Source organism: Crocodylus siamensis, chromosome 5, assembly GCF_052110815.1.
Source record: "Crocodylus siamensis isolate JL-2025a chromosome 5, ASM5211081v1, whole genome shotgun sequence".
NCBI classification, from domain to species: Eukaryota; Metazoa; Chordata; order Crocodylia; family Crocodylidae; genus Crocodylus; species Crocodylus siamensis.
Genome location: NC_143399.1, coordinates 204,120,466 through 204,145,207, shown reverse-complemented (window position 1 = coordinate 204,145,207; position 24,742 = coordinate 204,120,466). Strand labels below are relative to the sequence as shown.

The window sequence follows — 24,742 nt, the reverse complement described above, 5'->3', positions numbered from 1 at the left end:
CTAAGTAAAGTGGAAGAATAACTTCCTTGGATGATCTAGTTAGTCCTGCTTTGAGCAGGGGGTTGAACTAGATGTGGCCTCCTGAGGTCCCTTCCAAATCTCATTTTCTAAAATTCTGTGATTCTACAAGTGACAAAATGTAAGAAACCCAGAAAAGCAGCCACTGACCCTTCTCATGCCCTATCCCCCATCACCTAATAACCATGCATATAACCACTACCTACACATTTTTCTCTCTCTCTCATATACATGCATGCATGTACAAACCCATACCCATGCGCACACAGCAAACAGAAATTCAACCCTCCTGTGCCTTGGCTGTCCAACAATGACCTTTCAACCACATTGGGTTGGTCAACGCATTCATTCAATACAATATCATGGGGAAGGGAGCATTTCAAAGGGAAGAAGTCCTTGTAGAGAGCATACTGCTTATGGAAAGGGGTCTGCTTTGAGTGGCCTCACCATAATTAGCTACAGTGGTACGTACAGGGGAGAAAGGACCTGTGATAACAATGCAGTTGGAGCAGATGATATTTTGTGTTTGGACAAAAGTCTGTACATTGATAACCACTTGGCCCATCTTGTTGTAGAGAAGGCTCTGGTTCAGCGACTGGACTAGAGTTAGATTAGATCATGGGTGTTCAAACCCTGGCCCATGAGCCAAATCCAGTGTGTGGAACTATGTCATCCACCTGGTGGGGCTCCCCAAATGTCTCGAATTTGGCAGCGGGGAGGTGGTGACAGAATGAATTGCTTCTCCCTGCTGCCAAATTTCTGGACCACTGGGGACCCTCCATGGGTTGGATAACGCTCTGTGTGCACCAGATCCTGCCAGTGCTTGGCCAGATCTGGGTACATGGCTTGGGCCAGGGCATGGGATTAAGCCAGCCCACTGGATCACACCCATTGACCGATCCCATGTGCTGTCCCTTATCAAGATCTGGCCTACAGACCAACCCCGTGCCACTCTTCCAGCTCGTGGGGCCAGAAGGCTGGCTGGCACTGGACTAGATGATCAGGAAGGTCCTGTTTAGCCTTTACTTCAGAGCTGCTTACCTATCTACACTAGCAAAACATTAAGATTTTCCATGAACATATTACCTACAGATGCAAAACCCAATCTTACCCAAACCTCCATGAGATTGCAAAACCAAGCTGTGAAGCTCTCCTGATACATCCCCTTTGGCATCCAAAAAATAGAGATGTGTGAAGAAGAAGAAGAAAACAGGAAAGAACTATGAACCAAGATTTGCACATTCAAGAAAGGTATGCTTAGGTTGTTTCAAATCTTTGCTAGCCTGTCTCTGTCCATAAAAGTGCAAAAACATCACACCTCATAGCATATCATGCTCTTGGGACCTCTGCCAGCATAGCTATGGTGACAGCAGCTCTGTGTCAGGACTGATGGGGCTGTGGGTGGTCACTTAGCGAGTTGCTAGAGGCAAGCTGGGGTCACACTTGCTATCTGTTGCAGTCTGAGTGGTCAGGCAGAGGGTTGAGGTGGCATTGTTGTGAGGGTGGGTGGTAGGTCAGAGTTGGGAGGTCCAAGCAAGACAGGGACTGGGACAAGGCAGGAGGTCCAAGAAGCTCCTCCTATGTTTTTATACCTGTCAGGAAAGAAGGAAAATGGTCTGCTACAGCAAAGGTACAGTGGGGCATCTGGGGGGTGTAAGGGTGTGGTTGCACCCCGCTTTCATGCACTAGTGACTCAAGTCCACCACTGGCACAGACACCTGAGTTCCCTGCAGAGACCAAGGTATGGCTGGAGCTCTGGATGGCAGCAGGTATCTGGGGTGACCAAGCAGGAAGAAGGTGAGGGGATGGGGATGGTGCCCAGCTGGGGCAGGGCAGGACGAGCTATGGGGCTTCCCCTCCCTCCAGGTCAGCTATGGGCAGTGCTGGCAGTGGGTGCATTGCCCTTCCAACACCCAGAGGCAACCCCTGATGGAGGGGGGAGTGGGAAGGGAAGTGAGGCTGTGTACTGGCAGGGAAGGGGTGCCATGTCGGGTTGAGTTTGGGATAGTCATACTTGCTTTAGGGGCTCAACCCCCCCCAGAAGTTGCTTTTGTGGCTCTGTTTGCCCACTGGGGGGGAGGGGGGGGAGAAGCATGGCTGAAGCCGCCCCTGCAGTGCCAGTCACATCATCTGTACCTTCCTTTTTGAAACCCTAAATCTGCCCATGTAGGTATGTGGAGCCATGCCTGGATTTGAACACCCCTGAGCTTTGAGAAAGCCTGGGCCCAAATCCTTACACTATAGCTGGGCTCTGTCCCTAGCATAAATCAATCCTCCACCTCTATCTAAGGACCTACAGGCTTTGGAGAAATTTGGGATCCCAGGTTTGACGCATGGCTTTGCTGTGCCACTGCTGATAACCAGCGATCCTGGTCTTTTCCTCTGATTTAACACCTCCCCCTTCCCCCGCCAGCATTTTCAGACTCTAAATAGTATTTTTTCCATGATTCAAATGAAACACCACCAATATACACACACACACATGCATACACATATACATAAGTATATACATACACATATATATACACACATATACGTATACATATACACACACACACACGCATACACATACACATACACATCAGTATATACATATACATATATATACACACATATACATATGTATATACATATACACATATACATATACATATGTACACACACACACACACACACACACACATATATAGCGGCATTGCATTTTAATCATCGAAAAATGTGGATTTTTGGGTTACTTTTTAAAATCTGAAAACTTGGGCTTTTTAAAAATCAGACACAACCGGGATCCCTGCTGATAACCCCAACGCCTCTCCTTAAGTGACGTGCTCCGTCCTATAGCAGCCTGCACTTCCAAGAGCTCAGAAAGGAGGCAGGGATGATACATATATCCCCACAACCAGGCCGGTGCCTTTGTGAGCCAGCGCTGCGCTAGTATTGTTCCCTCGCTGCTGCGGCTGCTGCAGATTGTGTTACAGCTCCGAAGAGCGGGGTTGAATTTCACAATTGAGCCAGAAATTCCACCGAATGAAAAAGGCAGGCGTGTATTTTGGGAACCGCATCACTGTACATGTGTGACATCACGAGAAAAAAATCCCACTCCTGTGTGCCAAGCCCTGGTGGAAATCCTATTAAAAAACGTGGAGATCAACATCAAATAAATTCATCACTATTAGCAAAGTTACTATGCAGGAGACCAGAAGGATTATTATTCATTATTCATTAATAATCACCGCTGAGTCTTGCAGATATGCTGTAGCCAGCCACTGAAGGGGGGGGTACAGATTAGAAAGATGGCCCATGTATATATGGTGTTAGATGATGATTTAGGAAATCTGGGTTAGCGGTGTTCTGTATGATCTTGGTCAAATCACTTATGCTCCTTCTAAGGCAAGGGTGTCAGTGCCCCTTTCTCTGCCGCGCCTATTTAGATTGGACTTTCTTCCCAACAGGGTTTTTCTCTGCCTGCGGAAGTAGCGGTAGGCTGTAAGGATTGCTACATGGGAATAAATTAGAGACGCAACTCCTTCCCCGTGTTGTATTGTTCTGAACTTTACCTCTTATGGACAATAAATCACTGCAATTTTTAAATTGCCATCTTAGCAAGGAGCCAAGCAGGGCTTTTACGCTAACTGCTCACTTCCCGTCTTTTTCTAGGGGGAGGCCAAATTGACAGCAGAATTTGGGCCCAGTTTCTTCAGCGCGGTCAGCGGTAAATAACTGAGCCTGCAAACTAGAATTGGAGTCGGCTCATAAACCTCAGCCACCGGCAGTGATGCATAATTCACACTGGAGAATAAGAATATACAAAGGCTGATTACTTTCCATCTCGCTTTGTCCTCTCTAGACATTTCCGACAATGTGTGCAGAATAACGCGCCGGCCAGAACGTTTCCTGTTCCCTTGCAGTGGGTGGTGTGCTCCGAAGCATAAATATTTTGTCTTGAAGGGGTCAGATTCAAAGTCTACAGAGGATCCATAGAGTCCTTAGGTTTAGCAGGGAAGCTGGGGTGGTGCGGGTGCTAAGGAGCATGGTTGACAGCCTAAAAGTCATGAAGCCATGGCCAAAGCATTCACGGTGTGGGCCAATGAATCTGCTAAATGCCTTGTCATGAGGACATAGCAAAAGAAAGGGTTTATCTGTTAACCATACTCAGCACCTTTGCAGAAAACCCTGCAGAGGTGTTAATCCACATTCCCCTGGTCTGAATTTGCAGATAAGCTGCTGGTTCCTCACGTTTTTTCAGGGGCGATGAGGCCTCGGTCAAGCCTTATGTGCGTTGCAGGTCGCCAGGAGGAGACAGCTGTTAGGCTGCAGTCCCTGGGATCAGCTTCCAGTTGACCCCACTGAACACAGCCAAGCTGGAGAGAAGAAAAGCAATCCACCTTCTCCTGCGTCCTGCGCTGCAGCTGTCCTCTCGGGTGGTTCATGGGAACTTGAAAAACTCGCCTTTGAAATTTTACAGCAGCCGCATTGTGATACGTGTGGAGACAGACAAAAGCTATAAAAATAACCACAGTGCCATCAGAGCTGCTGATCTAGTCTGTCACCAAAGAGAGAAAGGAAAAGAGGAGAAAGACACTGGATTCAACTGGCCCCGCTCCATCCAAGGCACTGGAATGAGGTCGGTGCTCCCCAGCTGTGGGTCTAGTCTTTGCAAATAAACAAGGCGGGAGGGTGACCCCAGAAGGCAAAAATGCGTCACGATCCCCCCTCTTTGTTCCATCTGTCCTTGGCCTGTCTTGAACAGCAGCTGTCAGGTCTCCAAGCCCAGCTTCACCCACCAGAGACAGAAAGATGTACTTGTGCGTTATGTAATTGGAGCACAATGTTCTTTGAAAGACTTTTAAGGTCGATCTACTTGCCGTATCCACAAGAAGATGAAGGGGTGACTTGATCACCATCTAGAAGCACTTGCGCAGAAAGGACAGCTCTCAGAGTGGGGGGCTCTTTCATTTCGGCTCCAAAGACATACGAAGAGGCAACCATCAGGGGGTTAAAGTAGATAAATTTGTGCTAGACACAAAGTGAAAGCAATTAGTCTCTGGAACAACTCGCCTAGATTGCTGCACCAGACTTGAAGGGCAACGGGGCTTGAACGTTGCTCGAAAAAAGAAATCATAGCTAAACCACAAGGCTGGACTTGAAGAAGCAATCACTGAGTTAGGGTCTCTGTCAGACGAAGTTATCATAATGCTCCACTCTGGCCTTCAAATTAGCTATAGATAATCGTTTTTAAATGGACACCTTCAGGATCTGTGTCATCACTAACGGATGGTTGCTGTGGACCTGTTGAGTATGGACTCTCAGATCAGGTCCTTAAAGCATACTGGATTTCATAGATTTCATAGACATTAGGGCTGGAAGGGACCTCGGGAGATCATCGAGTCCAGCCCCCTGCCCAAGGGGCAGGAAGTCAGCTGGGGTCATAGGATCCCAGCAAGATAAGCATCCAATTTACTCTTGAAGGTGTTCAATGTAGGTGCTTGAACCACCTCCGCTGGCAGACTGTTCCAGACCTTGGGGGCTCGGACAGTAAAGAAATTCTTCCTTATGTCCAGCCTGAAACGGTCTTGCAGGAGTTTGTGACCGTTTCGATAGGGTATGAGGCCTTCCAGGTCTAAGCCACTGTAACAGCACCCCACAATATTCTGGTATCCCAAGCATCATGGGTCTGTATGTCTTAGGGTGAAGTTACCCATCACACTTAATACTTAAAATGTGAGTGTCCACGTGTTAACACTCGTTAATTCGTGCTAAGTGCCCTCTGAGCATCTCAATGTTATGCCATTTCAAGTGAGTGCTAACTCTGGGCTGTTACCTAGGTCACGTTAGGGTAACTTCTGTCTGCCCCGCAGAGATAAAACAAGCACTTTGTAGTCCTTTAGCATCCCAGGATGCACCACTCTCAGCCCTCTCCACCCCTCCCTAAACAGGGTTAGAGACCAGGTGTCCTGGTTTCTACCTATGACCTGGTTTGCTGGCCATCTACCGACAACTTAGAGCTGTGTAGGCAGGAAACAGTATTAATCCTTATGATTCATCTGCTCACAGCACATTCTAACTGTAACGCAGTTTTATATTGATTGAGTGTGGTTTAGCACCAATTTAGTACGGTCTAAGCAAAACATTTAACTCCATGCTTACCTTGCACCTGCCCGAGCTCTTCAGACATGGGGATTTCATTCTCTCAAAAGCTTCTAGGTCACTGATTATGTTGGGCATGACTTTTTTTCTTATTTGACGGCTAAAGTCTTTCAGTTATCATGGTGGGTAGTCAACATGTGGTCCCTCCAGGGTGAGTTGTCCTATGCAAATTATAGTTACCATGAAAAACATGTATTAAGGGCCAGATGCTAGCAGTGACCAACATGGTTTTGAAGTCAACAGACTGACATGGATTCACACTTGAAATGGATCTCGCTTGAAGAAAGGTGCTTATGTTTCCACTAGGTAGATGCTCCATTAGGGAGCTGGGCTAGGAGGAGTCATAAAACCCATGTTGCAAAGGGCTGGTAGGAAGTTTAAGCTCATGCCAAGTCCATATCTCTGCCTTTCACTTTGTTCCTCTGCCATCCCCAACCCTAGCCATCTGCCTTTGGTTGAGCAACTCCTTCAGTTTGCCCAGCAGCTCTGCTTGTCCCTCTCTAGACAGACTCCCGCATGTAGACACATACTTGGTTGTTTCTTTCCCCAGCATCCCACACCATCGTTCTCCTGATTCACCGTCTCCATTTTGGAATCAGAGGTATATCTGAATAGGCTCTTTCTAACTCCTCCTCTTAAAGCTGAGTCAACAATAGGGTGGAATTAAGTGAAAAAGTAGAACTAAGAATCCCCACTACAATTATTTACAGTGATTGTAAAAAAATGTTATCGAAACTTTGAAGTCTGAAATATTTTGAACAATGCTGTGGTCAACACATCGGGAAAGGGCAGGAGAAGGCCATACTCAACACATGGGGATCACTGTCAATGCTAGTATTTGAAACTTGAAAAATATTGACTGGTTTGGCTTATACTGTCCTCCTGCTGGAACATTATAGAAGATTTTATCTGGATACAGAGACATAGAGATGGCAATGCACATAATCAAGTATAGTCACCCATGACACCACCAGTTTAAGCTATCATATAATTTAAACCATCATCAGTTTAAGCCATCTCATAGTTGCCCACAAGCCTAGTGACAAATGGGTTGGGTTTCTCCATAACATTACTGGTAATGCAATGAACAACTATGGAAAACTTGAATATCATTAAATAACATGAAATCAGATTTTTCAAAACTTATAATGAGTTATAGTAGATCATTAAGGGGGGAAGTAATTCCCAAATAGTTCCAGGTTTTCAATTTTCCATGTTTTTCCTTAAAAAGTTGACAGTTTGAAAATTGAAAAATTTCAAGTTCATAATATAAAATTTCAGGATGGGGGGAAACAAAAAGATCATCAATTCAGTTGGTTTAAAACAGGGGGGCAATGGTAAACATTTCACAGATGTCCTTTTTTATTTCATGAATTTTTAAAATGCAAAACGTTATTGAAATTTCAAAATTTGAAATTTTTGACAAGTTCTACTTTAGCTTAGTTATTTTAGGACCTTGAAGTTTGCTAGCCAGATGGGCAGAATTTCCCCCTTCCGTTCACCAGTTCACATGGCATCTGTTGTGGTAGGAATTGTAAAACCATGAACGCTTATCAGCTTCTGCTTGCAAGTTGGCAGAAATCTCACCTCTTTTCTTCTCCAGGAAAGATGCTCCTCATAATTTTTCAGGAAAAACATTCTTCATTTGGAAGAAAACCACACAGCAACATCCTGTTTGGAAATGAAACATCTGTCATCTACACTCAGTGTGTCTTTTAAAAGATGTTTGAAAGTCTTCCATCAAAACTGGTTTTCAATAGAAATTAAAGTGAATGATACCTTTTTTTTCTCCTGAAAAATATCTACATTTCTTGGGGGAAAGTCCTTTTTTTCTTTTAAAAACCCAATGCCTGAGAACTTAAATATTTTTGGCAGAAAGAAAGGAAGAAATTTCAATTCAGATGTCCCATCATGATCGCAGAAGCTGGGCGGCAGGGCCATCTGGAGGTCACATCTAGTCCAACCCCCTGCTCAAGGCCGGATCACCCTTTAGATAAGCACCCCAGTGATATGCTTCATATAAGTTTTTTGCACAGCCTTATGTTCCTCCAAGGGCCGGGGTTCATTTGCCTTCCCACAGCCTCCTTCCCTAGCCATGTGGAGGGACAGTACAGCCTCATGGGAAATGCAACTAGAGTAGGAAGACGGACTGACAAAGGACAGGGGGAACATGAGGTACCAGGGCATTTTTCCCAAACTGATTTCTTCCAGTTTGAGAAAAAAACATTTTTTTTTTAAATTTCAATTGAAAAGTCAAGATTTCCATGGGAAACTTTCGGAGGAACTCTGCTTCTTTTGATAATCATCCCAAGCCGGCTTCCCAAGGGAGGTTACCATGCTCTGCTAAGGAAGAACATTTTAGCACATGCACATCAAACCAAACATGCTGTGTACGATGCTGAGATGATTCCAGGGCAGCTTTTTTGGCACCAAAACCTGCCACAAACATCTGTCATGAGCACAACTGAAGAAGGAACATGAAACTAAAACCCCACAAATGATGTTTTTCTGTACTTGAAAGGCTAGAAAGATCATTGCTCCTGCTGTTAGCGTCCACTTCTCCTGGGATGCTTTTGGACTAAGATGAGATGAATGGCTGATTCAGCAAACAAAGGACATATTTAGGGAATCAGACCTGGATTCTCCTCCAGTTTCTACCGTTGATTCACCCTGTGGATTGAGGCAGGCTGCTGAGCTCCTTCGTGCCTCAGCTTGCCCCCCTATTTAAGGGAATAACACCATATACCTACTTCATGAGTGTTGTCTGTGGTACACCAATAGCACTGTGAGGTCAAGGCATGGGATATGCCTTGTGTGTACAGAATATTGTGTGCTGATGCATCATGCAGTACTCTCCTCCTAATTTAAGTCTCCATTGTTTTACAGGAAATCACATGTGGCCCCTGAGAGTTGTTCTTTTTCTCATCTTCCTTTCCAAACATCAAACCCCAAAGCACTGGATAGCTGGAGATTTGTCAAAATCATTGCCCAGAGCATTCATGGCTGGGTAAGCTCTTCTGCTGATGACAAACCATCCTTTGCCAAAGCTATTGGAGGTCCAACATTTCCATTCTGTCAATGTGTTGCAGCAAGAGCCTGATCTAAACCCAATGTAGTCAATGAAAGATGGTCAATGATAATTAGGGAGTCCTAGATCAACCCAAAGTGCCAAATAAAGGTTCAGACTCATTCCCTGTGCTGATTATTCTAGGCAGGCATTGTTGTGTATTCTAGGACATCTGCTCTAGTCTAATCTATGATGGATTAATTAGCGATGGGCAGAGGATGAAAATTGCATTTCATGAAGGATTTCATGTTGATGTTTTCATACTACAACTTCATTTGCTGTCAGAACAAGACTCAAAGATATCAGTGTTGTTTTTGAAAGAAATTGAGAAAAAAAATATTTCACGTGTATTGAAATGCGTTTACTTTATTTTGATCTCAACTTGTTTAGAATTGCAGGTTGTAACATTGGCCATGCACTAATAGAATCGTAAAAAATCGGGAAGTGTCATTCCAGCGCATGAGGAGCCATGTTTGGGCCTCTCCGTGATCAAAGCCATGACTAGGGCTGGGGTGGGTAAATGGGATTCCAGCTCAAACAGGGTCAGGAAGTCAGGAGGTCAATCCAAGAGTGAAGCCTAGGAGGTGAGTTGAGTCAAGAAGCTGGGAGATCAAACAAAGAGTGAAGCCAATGAGCAAGCCAGAGGGAGGAGCAAAGCAGCCTTGAATCAGATTATCTTCTCACCTGGACACTTCCTATTTTAAGACAGGGGTTTATATGGTGGAAGTAGAGGGTCAGCTGACCCCAGCTCGCCATTCCAGTGACGGGGAGTGGGTGGAGGGGTTACTGGAGGCTTCACACCAGCTATGACCCTCCTGAGTGGATCGCCATGGGGTGGCAGGCCAACGTGCAAGGTTTGAGGCTGTGGCCTGATAGGACGTAAGGGAACCTGGGGGGTCATCTAGTTTTTACTGCTGTCCTACCTATGTATTGACTGGATCAACTACCTCTCTCTCTCTCTCTATATATATATATATATACACACACACACACACATGCACATATTAATATATATATATGATTGAATCACACACACACACATACATATACATATACATATAAAATAGAATTGTAGAGATTATATATATGATAGAATGATAGAGAAGTAGGACTAGAAGGGACCTTCAGAGGACATCTAGATTGAGACAGGATGATCCCTATCCAAACCATCCTATACAAATCCACTGTCTAAACCTCTTAGCAAAACTGCACAGGCAACCTTGGCACAACTACAAGACATAACATCCAAACCTACCACAGGCAAAGCAGGGGGAGCAGGGTTGCCAATGTCCTGCTGGTGCAAAGATTATTAAAATAAATTATAGAGGATGCACACACACACACACACACACACACACACACACACACACACACACACACACACACACACACACACACACTAATCTATAATAAAAAAGTAAACAACACTGCAACACAATGTAGTAGGGTTGTAGGGTTGGGGTGTTGTACCTGTCATGGTCCAGGCAATGTAGGAGTGGTAAGGCCTTTGGCAGGGATATCTTTTATTGGATCAAAAGTATAGCTGGGAGAGATGAGGGGTGTTAGACAGGCTTCCAGGTACAAGGTCTTGGAAAGAAGCAAGTGCTGCTTAAACTGAATATCAGATAAAATGATGGCTTGCATTAATTCCATACGTGAAAGAAAACAGACATTTTATGGGGAGTAAGTGAATTAAGTATGTAAAAAAAACAAGCCATTTTAAAATGACAGAAAACAAAAGCAAACAAACCCCACAATACATTTAAAATGCCAACATGGGACATTTTAATATTCCCAGATCTTTTTCCCCCAGTTTTTTTCTCCAAGATAAAATTGCAGTGGAATCCACATAATTTCCTAGTGTTTTGATGGGATCCCATTTTCTGGTGGAAAATGTCTCCTCTTGAGTTCATCTGATTAGCTGTGAAACTAATATACCTCATACAATTTGTTGATGTAATGTGCATGTTATAACACGACTTCTGGCTTTTAGGCACACTGGCGTGTGCTTGAGCTTGATGGGCTTTCAGATATGGACAGACGGACTGGATAAAGACTTCCACCTACACCATTATTTCCCTAAGGCTATTTATTTGTGATAATGGTATCAGAAATAATTATAAACAGTCTGTGAATTTCTATATGGAAAAAAGTCCTCTTGTTGTTATTATTATCTTGCAAATTCAGAAGTGATGAGATGCTGAGCTATTGCTAAGCCTCTGGCATCTTAATTGCCTGACATTTTTCTCTCTCTGCAGGCATGTCCAAATCACTCCAACTTATTTTGGCAGCTAAGCAGGCCTGAATCTAGCTAGTTCTTGGAGGAAGGTGTTGCATCCTGGGTAGGGGTGGATGTCGCGGGGAGGGGAATGCTTTATCTGACCACCAACAAGCTTCCAGCCGGAGTGGAGCTAAACTACTGAATGGATGGAAAACTGCTTCATCTCAGCTAACTCCAAATCAAAACCATGACCAGCCCAACCTCACTCATCAAACTCCAGTTTGCTGATGATGCTGCAGTGTGCGCTCACTTTGGAGCAGACCTTCAGGCAATCGTCGATGACTTTACCGAGGCATGCAAGAAAATGGGACTTATGTTTGACATTCAGAAGATGGAGGTCCTCCATCAGTTAGTTCTGAATGAGCAGTCCCTAGCTCTGGTAATTTAGAGTCGTGGTGGGACTCTGGAAAATGCTGAGTATTTCCTGTACCTTAGAAGCCGCCTCTTGCATAAGGCTGACATCATTAAAGAAATCCAAAATCACTTCACATGTGCAAGTGAAGCCTGAGGAAAAGGCTGTTCAAAAATCACAACATTAGTCCAAAACCAAGCTCGTGGTCAGTGGCAATGCATAGGGGTTGCACGCGGGTGCACGTGCACCCCTTGAGTGTAGCGGTGCACCCCCTACGAAAAGGCGCTGCTGACATTGTTGCCCTCTCCCCTCTCTGCTGCCAACTGCGCTGGCGGTGTCTGCCGGTGGTCACCATCCCCTGGCCGGCACTCACCACCCCTGCCCCTCCACCGCTGCCAGTGCTGGCAGCCTCTGCAAGAGCTCCCCCCTTACCACCGCTGCCAGCACCGCCGTGCCCCCACAGCTGCCGGGGCCATGCATCGTTCATGCTCAGGGTTACTCAAGCATTTGTGATCCCCACCTGACTGCACGGAGCTGAGATGTGGACAACATACAGCAAACACTTCAAGTCATTGGAGAGGTACCATCAATGCAGCCTGCGAAAGATCCTTCAGATCCAGTGGGAAGACAGATGTACCAACACCACTGTCCTCTCATGAGCAAACACCGTAAGTATCTAACATGATGATCATCATCCTCAACTGCGAGGGATTGCTGATGAATGATGACTGCTGATGCATTGTCAAGATGATCGAGAAGGGTGATTTTGTCTTATGAATCTGAAAAAAGATGTGCATTTAATTCTAATGACCGCAGGCCTAACAAAAACCAGTTGACCCAGTTTGCTGTGTTTTTATAAATAATATAGGAGCTTGCAAATTACTACATATGCCAATATTTGTTTTTTGCTTCTACCTTCTACAGTGCTAGCCCCATAGCTTTTTAGTAAAACTTTTGGTTTCCTTGTAATTGGAAAAAAAATGTATGTGTTGTGTTATATGTGATGGTGCATACCATCTGCACCCTTCATTTTTGAAGGCCAAAACAAGACACGATTTCAGCTGCTTCCTGACCTGAAGAATAATGGGTTGTAAAATCAGAAGGGACCACATGATTATCTAGGTTGACTTCCTATGCAACCCAAGCCATAAGACTTCCTTGGATTAATTGCCATTTGAACTACACGGCAGATAGGTAGACCTGGGTAGATATGCTGGGCATAGAGATCTCTACTTTATACATGGGAACTCAGTCAGAGCTCAGTGAATGTGTGGCATTGGACTATGGAAAAGAAAGCTGGGGTTACAGAGTTTAGTCTTCCTCCTTCCTACCTACAGCATATTGGTAGAGCAAGGACAGAAGTGCTCAACCTTGCCTACTTTTTAAGTGGAGCACTCCAAGGATTGCAGTTTTTCCACATATTGATCTATGTATCTAATCACCAGATGGGTGATGAATTCCAACAGGCCACCAATGGAGGCTGTGGTGTCTTCTTCTTTGGCTGGCTTTTAATAACCGGTCAGCAAGCATCTCTTGGGGATGTTCCAGGTATACCTGATCATACATCAATGGAAATGTGTGGAGTATATGGTCACTTGAAGTCCTTTCCAGCCTTAATTTTCTATTGTTCTTTTCATGGCCTTCACCATCCTTACCTTCACTCCCTGCCCTTTTCTATGTGCAGCAGAGCAAGCTTCTTGTAACGGGATGGAAAGCTTCCACTTCCACTTCCACTTCCACTTCCACTTCCAGTTATGCCATCAGAAACTCCAGCAGGTGCATGACCTAGCAGCACAGGTGGGATTGACAGTATTTGGCAACAGTAAAACGAGTGACTGTGTCTTGGTCCATGTCCTTCCACTGAACTGCCAATGCAGACAGATCTATTTGATGTATATTGACAGTGGCCTTAGATTTGCCAGGAACCACAAGCCCCCTCAGTGGCTGGAGGGAGGATGTTAAAAGTTCAAGAGTTAACTCCATGGGACAAATCATGAGAAAGCAGGAACAGAGTTAATAACTAGGGGGCCCAAGGAAGACCTCAAGGGCTCCCAGTCCCATTCAACACTAAGAAAACCCTTTCTCATCATTGGTAGAAGAGAGTCCAGTGAGGACGAAAACCTGTGCAGGGCAGAGCAAAGACACATCAGTAGTGGCCTTAGGGGAGGGCAAACTGGGCAACTGGTCGGGGCCCGAAACTTTATAAAAATAAAAATAAAAAGGAATTACATGGAATATTTGCATTACCAGTATTGTATTAAGATACTTTCGTTGCAGTTTCACGGACAGGGCAAAGTGAAATTGAAATCGAAAATGTCCGACTTGCTTATATGTCATCAAAATTAAGCCTCTAAAGGGCCCCGAATGTTTCTCTTGCCCAGGGCCCCAATGACCCTAAGGCCATTGCTGGACACATGGACTCTGCCAGTGCCCGGTATTGTAGCTAGAAGGTGCTGGTCTTTAAGTGGCCGATTCAACCTTGGAAATCTTATTTAGTCTGAGCTGATGCAGCGCTGTGATTACCAGTTGCTTTTGCCTTTCCCTCCCCAGGGTGCCTTGCTTTCCAGCAGCATGTTAGGGGCTCCCCTGGGAACAGGAAGAACAAGGGGACCTCAGGCCCTTTGAGTCAACCTTCTCCTTTTAGATGCTGGCGGGTTCATCTGACCTCTGTTTTCTGTGTCACAGGGAGGATCTCAAGGATGTCATTTCATCTGGGTTTACAGGGATCACGCGGCATCTTGAACTTCACACTTGGTCTTGCTCCCGTCTGAGCCGAGGCATGTCCCATGGGGGGGGATCTGGCCTGACCTAACAGAGAAGAAAGCAAGGGAGATACTGGTATGTCCTGTTGGCACTTAGCCTAAGACCTCTGAAGAGCAGCCAGCCTTCCAGCTGGCAGGGTGTACTTTCAGCATGTGCTTTTCTCCTGTGTGATACTGGGGCTTGGGGTTACGTTCCCTTAGAAATACCGATTAGCAACTGTAATTCTTTCCACCTTTGCTGCAATGGGGAAAGGGATGAGCGGGGGAATGGTGCTGCCATAAGGGGGAGCAGGAAAGATAACTTGAACCCTCTTTTCATTAAAAAGAGCTCATGACCTCTTCCCACGTAGGTGCCAGGGCTTTCCAGTGATCTCTAGGAAGCAGGACATGGGGAATGCAGGTGGAGTGTGGCATTGAAGTGCATGTAAGCCTAGAAAGGCAAAAGGTCAAGTGTCCTGCTTAAGGGTGTCTTTCGACAGCAAAAGCAAAATTGCACCTCCACAGCACATGCTGGGCAACTGTTCATTGCTCCACGAAGCACAAACAACGCTGTTGGTATTGGGGGTTTGCCCATGACCTAGGGTCATGAAGCATGACCTTCCCATGCGAGGGGCTGTACAAACAGAGGGGGAAAAAGGCAGTCCCTGGTCCCAGGCATTTGTAGTCAATGTAACCCTGACCTATGATGTAATACAAGTCCAATAGGATCTGCAACGGTGGAAAGTCAGATGTCATATTAACCCAAAGTGCGTGTTGCTGGAATGGATGATATGTAGGGGACTGTCTTAGGGTCTTCTTCATTTTGAATTGCGTTACAGGGGTTATGACTTCACTAGGGTTGGCTTTAAAAAATGGCAATCGATTCAATAAAATGAGTTTGCTTTGTTTTTTTTTGAAAGAAACAAAGTAAAGACTTGGATTATCAAAGCTGCTGGGAGGGGATCGGCACCGGGCGATTGTAATGAGAGCTTGTCTTTTGTGTCCCCAACATCAAAGATCCACCTGATCTAGCAGAGGCTTAAGGCACATCTCTCTCCATAGCCAGAATGACCCAAGGGAGGATTTTTATGAGCATCACATCCAGCCACCTTGGATAACCCAGTCGAATGACAAAGTGCCCAACCCGTTTTATGATGGTGGAGAAGCCATCACCAGGAGGATCTGGTGTGACTCTGGCTCAAAAGTTTTGCTGTAAAGGTGTAATAAGGTCCCTCAATAACTCATTGCCCCCCTGCCCCAATCCCCTCAGTCACCCAATTACTCTTATTCAGGCTCTTCAGACAGCTTTGCCAACATTGAGCCAAAACAGTGAGTCATCTGACCTTAGCACTCATTCCTGCCCAGGGCTGGGGTCAGACTCGATGGTCTAATAAGTCTCTTCCAACCCTAACTTCTATGAAACTATGAAAAATTTAGCCCCGTTGATTGACCCCTTCTTTCCCCAGAGACTTTATATGGAGCGACCACGCCTGGGGCAGCATGCTTCTCATTGACCCCAGCTCAAGGGGCAATGCCGTCAATGCACCTGAAATTGCTCGTTCGCCGCTCCTTGGGAGAGGCTCATAGGCCGTTTTCAGCACGTCTGAGCTGCACAGGCACTGGCAAAACCTGGAGCCAGGGTGTATATGTCCATGGCCAGAGCTCTTATCTTCTCTTAGGAATCAGAGCGCTTGTAGCCGAATGCAAAGTGGTAGGCAGGAACAAATTATGCCGGTTGGTTAATTAGTGCCAAGCCAGGCAGGTGGTGCTGGCAGCAACAAGTGAGGTGCAGAAGTAACCGGCAGGGATACGAGGGTGTGCAATGAACTGATGGGACCCTGCTGTGTAACTTAACCCCCTTACACACACCCACCCACCCACCCACACCCACACACACACACACACACAGTAGAGACGTTTGACCCAGGGCCAGCCTGAGCCCTGAACACCCCAAACTCCCTTTCCATTTAAGTGCTAATTCATAACAATGCCATATCCAACTGCTCTAAAATAGCAGGGTACATGTCTTGCCCTTTTATAGCAGTGCCCCTATTGTAAGCTGTGGCATGTGATAGGGTGGGTGAGTGACACAATGTGTGACATTAAGGGACCGGCCAAGGATAAAGACCTCTGCCGGAGGAGTGACTTGTGCTCTGCTTTATCCTACAGCAGCCGCCTCCTTTCTGTCTCTCTCCCTCTTTCTCTCTCTCTCTCTCTCTCTTTCTTAAGTCAACATGCCCCCCAAGAAGCCCGAACCTAAGAAGCCTGAACCCAAGAAAGAGGAGCCCAAGCCAGCACCTAAACCAGCAGAGCCGGAGCCCCCCAAGGAACCTGAATTTAACCCAGCTAATGTCAAAGTACGTATTTTTTTAGCCTATGAATGGAGGGAGCAGCCAGGGCTGCTTGTAGGGGGGGTTGTTGCTTTCTGAGCCTTGAAAGCTTAGGGCCTGGAGAGAGGTGCCATGTCCCCTGCAGTGGGACGTCCATGAGCAGCAAAGGAGGTCGCCGTCATACCACCTCCAAGATGCCTGGGCAGTGTGACTCTCAGGGCTGTTGCAAGGAGAACAGGTGAAAAGTCAGCTCCTGTGGGCAAGGGGTGATTTCAATCCTCTTCGGTCAGCTCCAAAAGAGGTAAAATCCACCCCTCCATCTTTCTGTGCTCTGTGCTGCAGGGTTTGTTTCACATGCCAAATATTTGGATTCCCTAAAGCAAATAAGTTAGTGCACCTGGGCTTTTCCTCCCGCAGAGCAGCATCAGCGAATGGCATAGAAACCCTGCATGCTAGGCAGGTAGTGAAAAACCCAGAGAAAAGTCCTAGCTTGTCAAGCAAGCTGCTGCCGAAAAGGACTGCTGCAAAGGCTCACAAGTATCCTGAGCCACATTTTGCTGCACCTTTCTTAGAGCATCCCCTCTGTTAGAGAGCTGATGTTGTGGAGCCTTTCAGCCCTTGCTTCAGTCACATCTGTATGCATCAGTGCACGTACGCGTGTGCGCGAGAGTGTGTGTGCCTGTGTGTGTCTGGCCAGAGCCATCATAGTCATTCCTGAAAAGAGTTAATGATGGGAAATGGGGGTCACATCCTCAGCAGGCATAAATCAGCATGTGCCCATGGAGCGGTTTGCACCAGCTGCAAGTTTGACCTATGCACTGATGTGACCTGCCGTGTGAAAAGCATCCTGGGGACCTTCTGCATTTAGGGTGCTTGCATTTAGGACAAACAGAAAGTTTTGATAGGATAGATCATTCCAGGAGCATGGAGGAGAAAACCCACATTTCATCTCTTGCACACAGACTACCAGATCTTTAGCTGGTGTTAAATCAGGCTGCTTGCCTTGACTTCAGCTTAGCTGTGGTTATTTATATCAGGATCTGTCCCAGGGCAAGAACAGGAGAGAGAGAGCATCTGCTCAGATGTAGAGCTGGGTTACCGGGGCTGAAAAATTAACATGGTAAATAAAGGGTTGAAGGGAAGAAGCAACTTCTATGCTTTCCTATTCTGGGCTATGTCCTTCTGCACCGAATTTTGGGAGCCCCCAGTGCGCCTTTAGCCAAGCTTTCTCCTTTAATGTTCGTGGTCCATGCCGTGCCACTGACAGGATGCTGTGAGGTAGTGTCGGGTGTATTTGCCTTTTGCAAAGGAGTTCCTTTTAAGTCAGGAAATAAGGAATTCTCTGCAGAAAATCATAAAACACAAGGCAGACCCTCAGCTGGTATAAATCAGTGCAACCCCATCAGCCGTTACACCAAACTGCGGATCAAGTCCATCACTGTACCGCTATTCCCATGTGCAACTTGAGCGGGGAGGTGGATACCCGCGCTTGTCTGGAGTCAAGCAGATGGTAGGGTAGGCCAGCTCCTAAGTGGGTGTCAGTGCTGTAGATCCACTGAAGGCCATGGGGCAGCATCGCTCAGCTTGGGTTTACACCCATTCCCCATCTATAAAAAGCAGAAGAGCAGTGCTCAACCCCCAGTGAAAGATGGAACGAGTCTAAATTCAGTAGAGTATGAAAGGTGAAACGATACTGCGGTACCGGGGGCAGATAGGCTTGGCAAAGAGGTGGATTACCATCAGCATGAGACCTTCCCCCCAAAAAACCCATTTTTCAAGTTCAACGACATTATATAAATCTCAAAGGCAGCATCACTCAGTAATTTTTTTTGTCATGGGCACATCTCATTATTTAAGCCATTCTTCATATTTTTACTTTCTTTTCCCTGCACCAGAATGTCCAAATACGAGCCTTTTCCGTTTATGAAAAGACTTGGTTTTTTTGGCTGAAACACATGGCCTGGATTTAATAAATCCTTCCCCAGTGGTGTGATCTATTGGTCGGAGGAATGGTGTTTGCGGGGAGGTGACTGAAACTCGTTACATGGTGAATTCAAACCAAGATGAAACCCAGTATGAATAAGTGCACTTCTGTGCTCACAGCTGAACGGGTTCTCAGAGGACAACGAGATGGGACCTGATGTTCTCCCCAAAACTGTTCTAGAGCTGGTTTGGACTTTATCAACTAAACGTTCATGGAAAATGGCCAATTGATCAGATTTTTCCCCCCAGAAATAAATGGTTGGTTTAGGCAATTTTTAAATTTCCTGTTTCATAAAACTTGCTCTGTTGGTGATTTGGGACTAGTCTTGGGTTAATGTAAAGCAGCCTCTTCCACTGATCAATCCCCAAGCTTCATGAGAAAAATGAAAGAAAATTTTAAACGATCAAAATAGACCATTTCGGTGGTTTTTTTTAAATGAAAAGCTTTTGGTTTTCAGTTCACAAGTCTTCCTCATTTTCAAATACAAGGTAATGTGTAGCAAAACGTGGGAGGAAAAAAATACACAAAAGCAAAACACACACAAAAAAGCTTTCTAAGATTATGAAAATGAAACATTTTGTCAGCTTGATCCATTCCCTTCCCATCCCCCCCAGCCAAAATTTTGGTTCCTAGGGTTTTTTGGGGTGGTTTTTTTTGTTGAGAGTCTGACTTTTTTGGGTGCATGTACATGTGCACTTCAATGTGTATTCACCTATATAAATGTGCATTAAAGCATCACTGAAAAAACATGCTATTTATTGAATGCACATTGAAATAGGCTAATGCGCATTAAGCATCATTTAAAAACCACAGTCTTTAGTTAATGTGCATTAAGACAGGCTAATGCATATTTTCTTAGTTCCTCACAATGGAGGAACTAGATTTAATGCGCATTACCTAACGCACGTTAATGTGTGTGCAGACTTGCCCATTGTTTCAATTTGGGAAAGGAAACGCTTTCCCCAAGCTGAACGATTCTCCATCGGTTTTCCACTCTAGTTTTTAACTTGGTTGGTAAGTTCCCTTCCAGCCCCTAACAACTACGAAACTCTGAAGGATGGACTCAGTGCTTGAATTCAAGGAGACTTTTCCCTTTGACTTTAACAGGATGAGGATTGGGTCCTCCATTCCAATACTCGTTATGCTGGTAGAAAATTGGAGTGATTTGGAGTATCTCTGTTTTGAGAAAGTGCATTAGTCTTCTGGCATGTCAAAAAACAGGATTTGGTCTAATATTTGGGAATCGGTAAAGGACAGCGGACCTGACAAACAGCCCAGAGAAGTCAAAGAGAAGGATTCTGGCTGACTCCCATGGGCGCATTTTACCCCGAATAAATACCTGCTGCTTCTAAAAGAGGTTATACAGGGAAACTAATTGAGATTATATAGGGTGCAGCCTGAGGCAGGATTTCCCCCCTTGACGGGCACGTACCAAGAGCCCAAGAGGTTGTGATGAGTTTGAAGGCAACTATGTGCAGGGAGCCGGGCAGGCTGTGGTGAGAGTTATACATTCAGTGTTGCCGGGAGTCTGCCCATCACAGCAGTATTCACCCACAAACACATCTCAGAGAGAGGACAAGTATGATTTATTTGCCCGGAGCTCCTGCAGTCCTGGCCTTTGAAAGCCCACTTCCATACTGGGATTTCTTCCCTTGCATGGCGTCCTCTGAATATCAGTGAATTGCTATGTGCAGGGGGGGTTGTCTTCCTTTTGGGTAGACAACTCATGGATGGCAGCAGCCTTGGGAGATACTGCCATGAGGGACAATGAGGAGGAGATCACTGCCAGCACTAAACAATAAATAAAAATGTTTGGGGACTTTATTCAGTTCAGAGGCAGGAGAGTGGTTAGAGACCTCCAGTGCTCAGAGGTGCCTGAGTGAGCTTTTGTGTGAGCAAGATGTAGGGAAGGGACACGGGATTTGGGTGTGTTTGGATGTTGCAAATTGAACCAAAAGCCTTTTGGGGTCGCAGAGCAGCAAAGCACATAAGTGCATGCCTAAGTGAGTTTGCAAATGCCTCACAGAAGACATCAGCAACCAAGATTGCCCTGGTGAGCCTCGGTCTCCAGCTTGAGACATGCATTTTGGATAGGACGTGGGAGGGTTTCAGCATAAGAGGGGGCTCTGTGATTAGAAAGGTGAGTGTGAGAATGGAAAGACATGTGTGATCATGTGTGTGAGTGGGTGGAGGGGGGATATGAAGCAGAGAAAGAGTGGTTTGCTAGATGAGAGATGTTGCACAGAAAAGGAAGAAAGTGTATGCGTGTGGCGGGGTGAGAGCACCGGTGCATGAGTGGGAGAGAAAGGTTTTGAGTATGTGCATGAATGAAAGGAGAGAGGGGTGTGAGTGTGAGAAAAACAGGTGCGTGTGACTGAGTGTGTGAGTGACTGAGAACATATGTGTGTGCAAGAGAGAGACCTGGGCTTTGCATGTGAGAGGTTTTGAGCGAGTGCCTGCATGAAAGAGAGAACATGTGCGTGTGCACACGCGTGAGAGCTTTTGTACGTACGCATGTGGCTGCATGGCGTGATGAGTTGTAATTATGCATGTGTAAAGGCGAATGCTTGTGCATGTGCGAGAGCTTTTTTCATATGTCTATGACAATGAGGTTTTATTTGGGAGGAACCGAGAGAAATTTTAAGTATGCATTTGAGGCAGAGAGACGGCACGGGGGGGTACGTGGTGTGCGCCAGTGACAGGTGACAAGTGACAGATGACAGGTGTTGAGGGACTTGGAAAAGCGTGACGTGACAGCGATCGCATAAGAAGAAAAAGCGAGGGGCTTTTCCTGCCAGAAAAAGTCACCCATTGAAAGGAAGGTTAGGATGCCTCGGTACTAATGTGTTATTAAGTTAAAAAATGCTCCAGATTGGTGTAAACTGTTCCGCCGTGATGTCACGGTAGGAAAATGAAATCTTGTGTGTAAGAAAATGAACCTTCTTGGTTCCCTTTAGTGTCATCGCAAGGGCCAGACTGGCCATGGGTAGAGGCGGGGAGCATGCAGATGGTTGCTGGTTTAGAAGGGTTTCGTTCCAAGCATCATGTATCTACTATGGATTCAGGACTCGTGGTAGAGGTGATCTCTTTTATTAGACCAACTAGATTTTTGCAAAAAAATAAAATAAAAACAAAATAAAAATCTTTAATTGAAAGCTTTTGGGCAATTAAAGGATTTATTTATTTATTTATTTATTGCAAAAACCTAGTTGGTTTAATAAAAGAAATCACCTCTACCACAAGTCCTGATTCCTTTTGCCTCTGGGGACCAATAAGGCTACACCCTGGATACCTGACATGTGTATATACTATAATGCTCAGGCACCGACATGCCAACCCTTGGCAAGGTGGTGAACTTATTGTGCCTGGGCCCAGGGCAGGACGAAGGCTTCACCCAACTTTGGGATGCTTGAAAGCATCATCTTCATTGTGATTCTGTCCAGGTTTTGCTGCAGGCTAAGGCACGTTTTCTTAGTACCTCACAATGGAGGTACTAGGTTTAATGCACATTAACTAAAGTGTATTAATGCACATGTAAACATGCCCAATGTTTCAATTTGGGAAAGGAAACGCTTTCCCAAAGCTGAACAATTCTTCTGGGGATGGAAAACCGATGGTGTTTTCCCACTTTAGTTTCCAGCTGGATGAAAGACGGACTCAGTGTTTGAAATCAAGAAGGAGGCTTTTCCCCTTGATTTTAACATGATCAGGACTGGGTCCTCTGTTCTGATCCTCGTTATGCTGATATAAATTTGGAGTACCTCTATTTTGGGAAAGTGTGTTACTCTTCTGGCATGTCCGAAAACAGGATTTGGTCTGATATTTAGGAATCAGTAAAGGATTTAGGAATTGGCAAAGGGTATAGGACCCGACAGACGTTCCAAATAAGTCAAAAGGAAGGAGTCTGACTGATTTCCATGGGCACATTTTACCCTGAATAAATGTATTCTGTTCCTAAATGAGGTTATACAGGGAAACTAACTGAGATTATATAGGGTGCATCCTGAAGCAGGATTTCCATACCCAAGGTGTGGATGCCATCTGGCTTCAGGCTTCTAGCTCTGGTCATTCTCCCTCTCTCTGCATCCTTTTGCTTTCTCTTCTCTGTTTTTCCTTTCTCCTGGGCAATATAATTTTACTCACCATCACCTTTATTATTATGGACATGCTGCTTAGTAGAGTTCAGTTTGCAGAGAAATTTCTCTTACCACCCCCCATGCTCATGAAATCAAGTGTTTCTGGACCAGTCCCTTTCCATGCTGGTTTCTATCTGTCGGTAATTTCTCTATGAGAGGCCAGAAAATGTGGGCAGGGAGCTTTGAGGGTCTTACAGGCCACAAGACACCCCGCCCAGATCCAGCCCACCCACATTTTGACAGGTTAGTTTAATGCAGGCTAGGTCTAGGGGTGGGCATTAAACTTGCTAGCAGGGCTTTAACCTCAATATCAGGACTTCCTAGACCTCTGGAAACCATAGGGGGAGAGGGGAAGAGAGTCTGGATGTGTCTTGATTAAATACTTGGCCCTTTAGCATCCACCCTGCCACTGAGACAGACCAGACACTGGGCTGGATGACCTAAGGAGGCATGTCTACTCTTCAGTGCTCTGACCCACCCTGATTCCTTCCAGGAAGGTGGAACCCCCTCCCCCCCAAATTTGAACATACAGTTGAAATAATAAACCCTTTGCAGCTAACTCACCAAAGCCCAGAAGCATGAGAGTTAAGAGGAGCATCTTAACTTAAGAGCTGCAAGCGTTACTTGAGGGAGAAGGCCGGTCTAGAGATAAGTACAGTCCCTGCCAGCCCTCTGCCCTCTTCCTTTTCAGCTGGTGGGGAAGTAACCTCCAAAGATATGCAATGCACCCCACATCACTTAAAAACAAACAGTCTGCTCATTGCTCCGTGCTTTGCCTTGTGATACCTTTTGTGCAAGGCGGATGTGCAGACTGCATATAGCATCACCCCTCTGGCCTCCTCACACACGGCAGTGAAGAATTCAGCTCAGGATGGTGCTGCTCATGCCCCTCTGAGAAATGAGCCCATATCACACCTCCTGCAGATGATCTTTCTCAAGCACAAGGAAAGGTGGGGTCCTGGTCTGATTCTTTAGCCTATCTGCAGCTACACCCCAGACCCAGGTCTTTGCAAGCGATGGAGGTAAAGAATCCCCTGTCGACGTCTGTCCCACCCCACCGCCCATCTCTTAGCTTCTATAAATGGAGGCCTCTTTCCCCTTTATGTAAGGAAAGGCAGGAAAGTGTGATGTTACACACAGCTCGCTCACACAAGGGGAGGCAGGAGTCCCCGACCTGTCAGCACAATCTCTGTTTCCTCTCCGCAGCCTCCCCCCGCCGAGAAGGGCTGTTGTCTTCGGTTACCACCGGCCTTTTTCTCGCTTGGCATGCAGGAGCCCAAAGCTGCGAGGGGGCCAGCCTGGCATCTGCAGTATGGCCCATGTCATGCTTATCATACCCCGTTAGCGATTTATGCCGGTGCTTCTGGACAGAGCCCAGCTGCAAACATAATCGAAATGCCGAGCCCTCGGAGCATGGAGCTAAAGGCAGCTTTGCTCTTTTGCTCTCCCCGTTTATTTAGCACAGCACGTGTCGCCTCGGAGGGACAGAACATCCCCTGCCAAGCCTGGCAGCAATGGGCAGGCTTTTAATAGAGGAGAAAGCACCTTTCCCCCTACAATGGCTCAGGAGGACTTTAATCTGACCACTACCTACCTTTATAGGAATTAGCCATTGCCCAAAAGGGCAAGGGGTGTTCATCTCTAGGAAACCATGCTCAACCTCATCTTGCTTTTTGGGAGGACTCACGA

The 24,742-nt window shown here is 45.9% G+C and overlaps 1 protein-coding gene across 1 annotated transcript in view; it reads left to right on the top strand.

Annotated features, from left to right (window-relative positions):
• Window positions 1–16,732: 16,732 nt before the first annotated feature.
• The window catches only part of MYL3 (myosin light chain 3), a 39,749-nt gene continuing 31,739 nt past the window's right edge, over window positions 16,733–24,742 (top strand). The window contains exon 1 of the mRNA XM_090047964.1: window positions 16,733–16,960. Within this exon, the coding sequence (XP_089904090.1) occupies window positions 16,838–16,960 (123 nt within the window). The 5' untranslated portion in view covers window positions 16,733–16,837. The remainder of the gene's footprint in view (window positions 16,961–24,742) is intronic.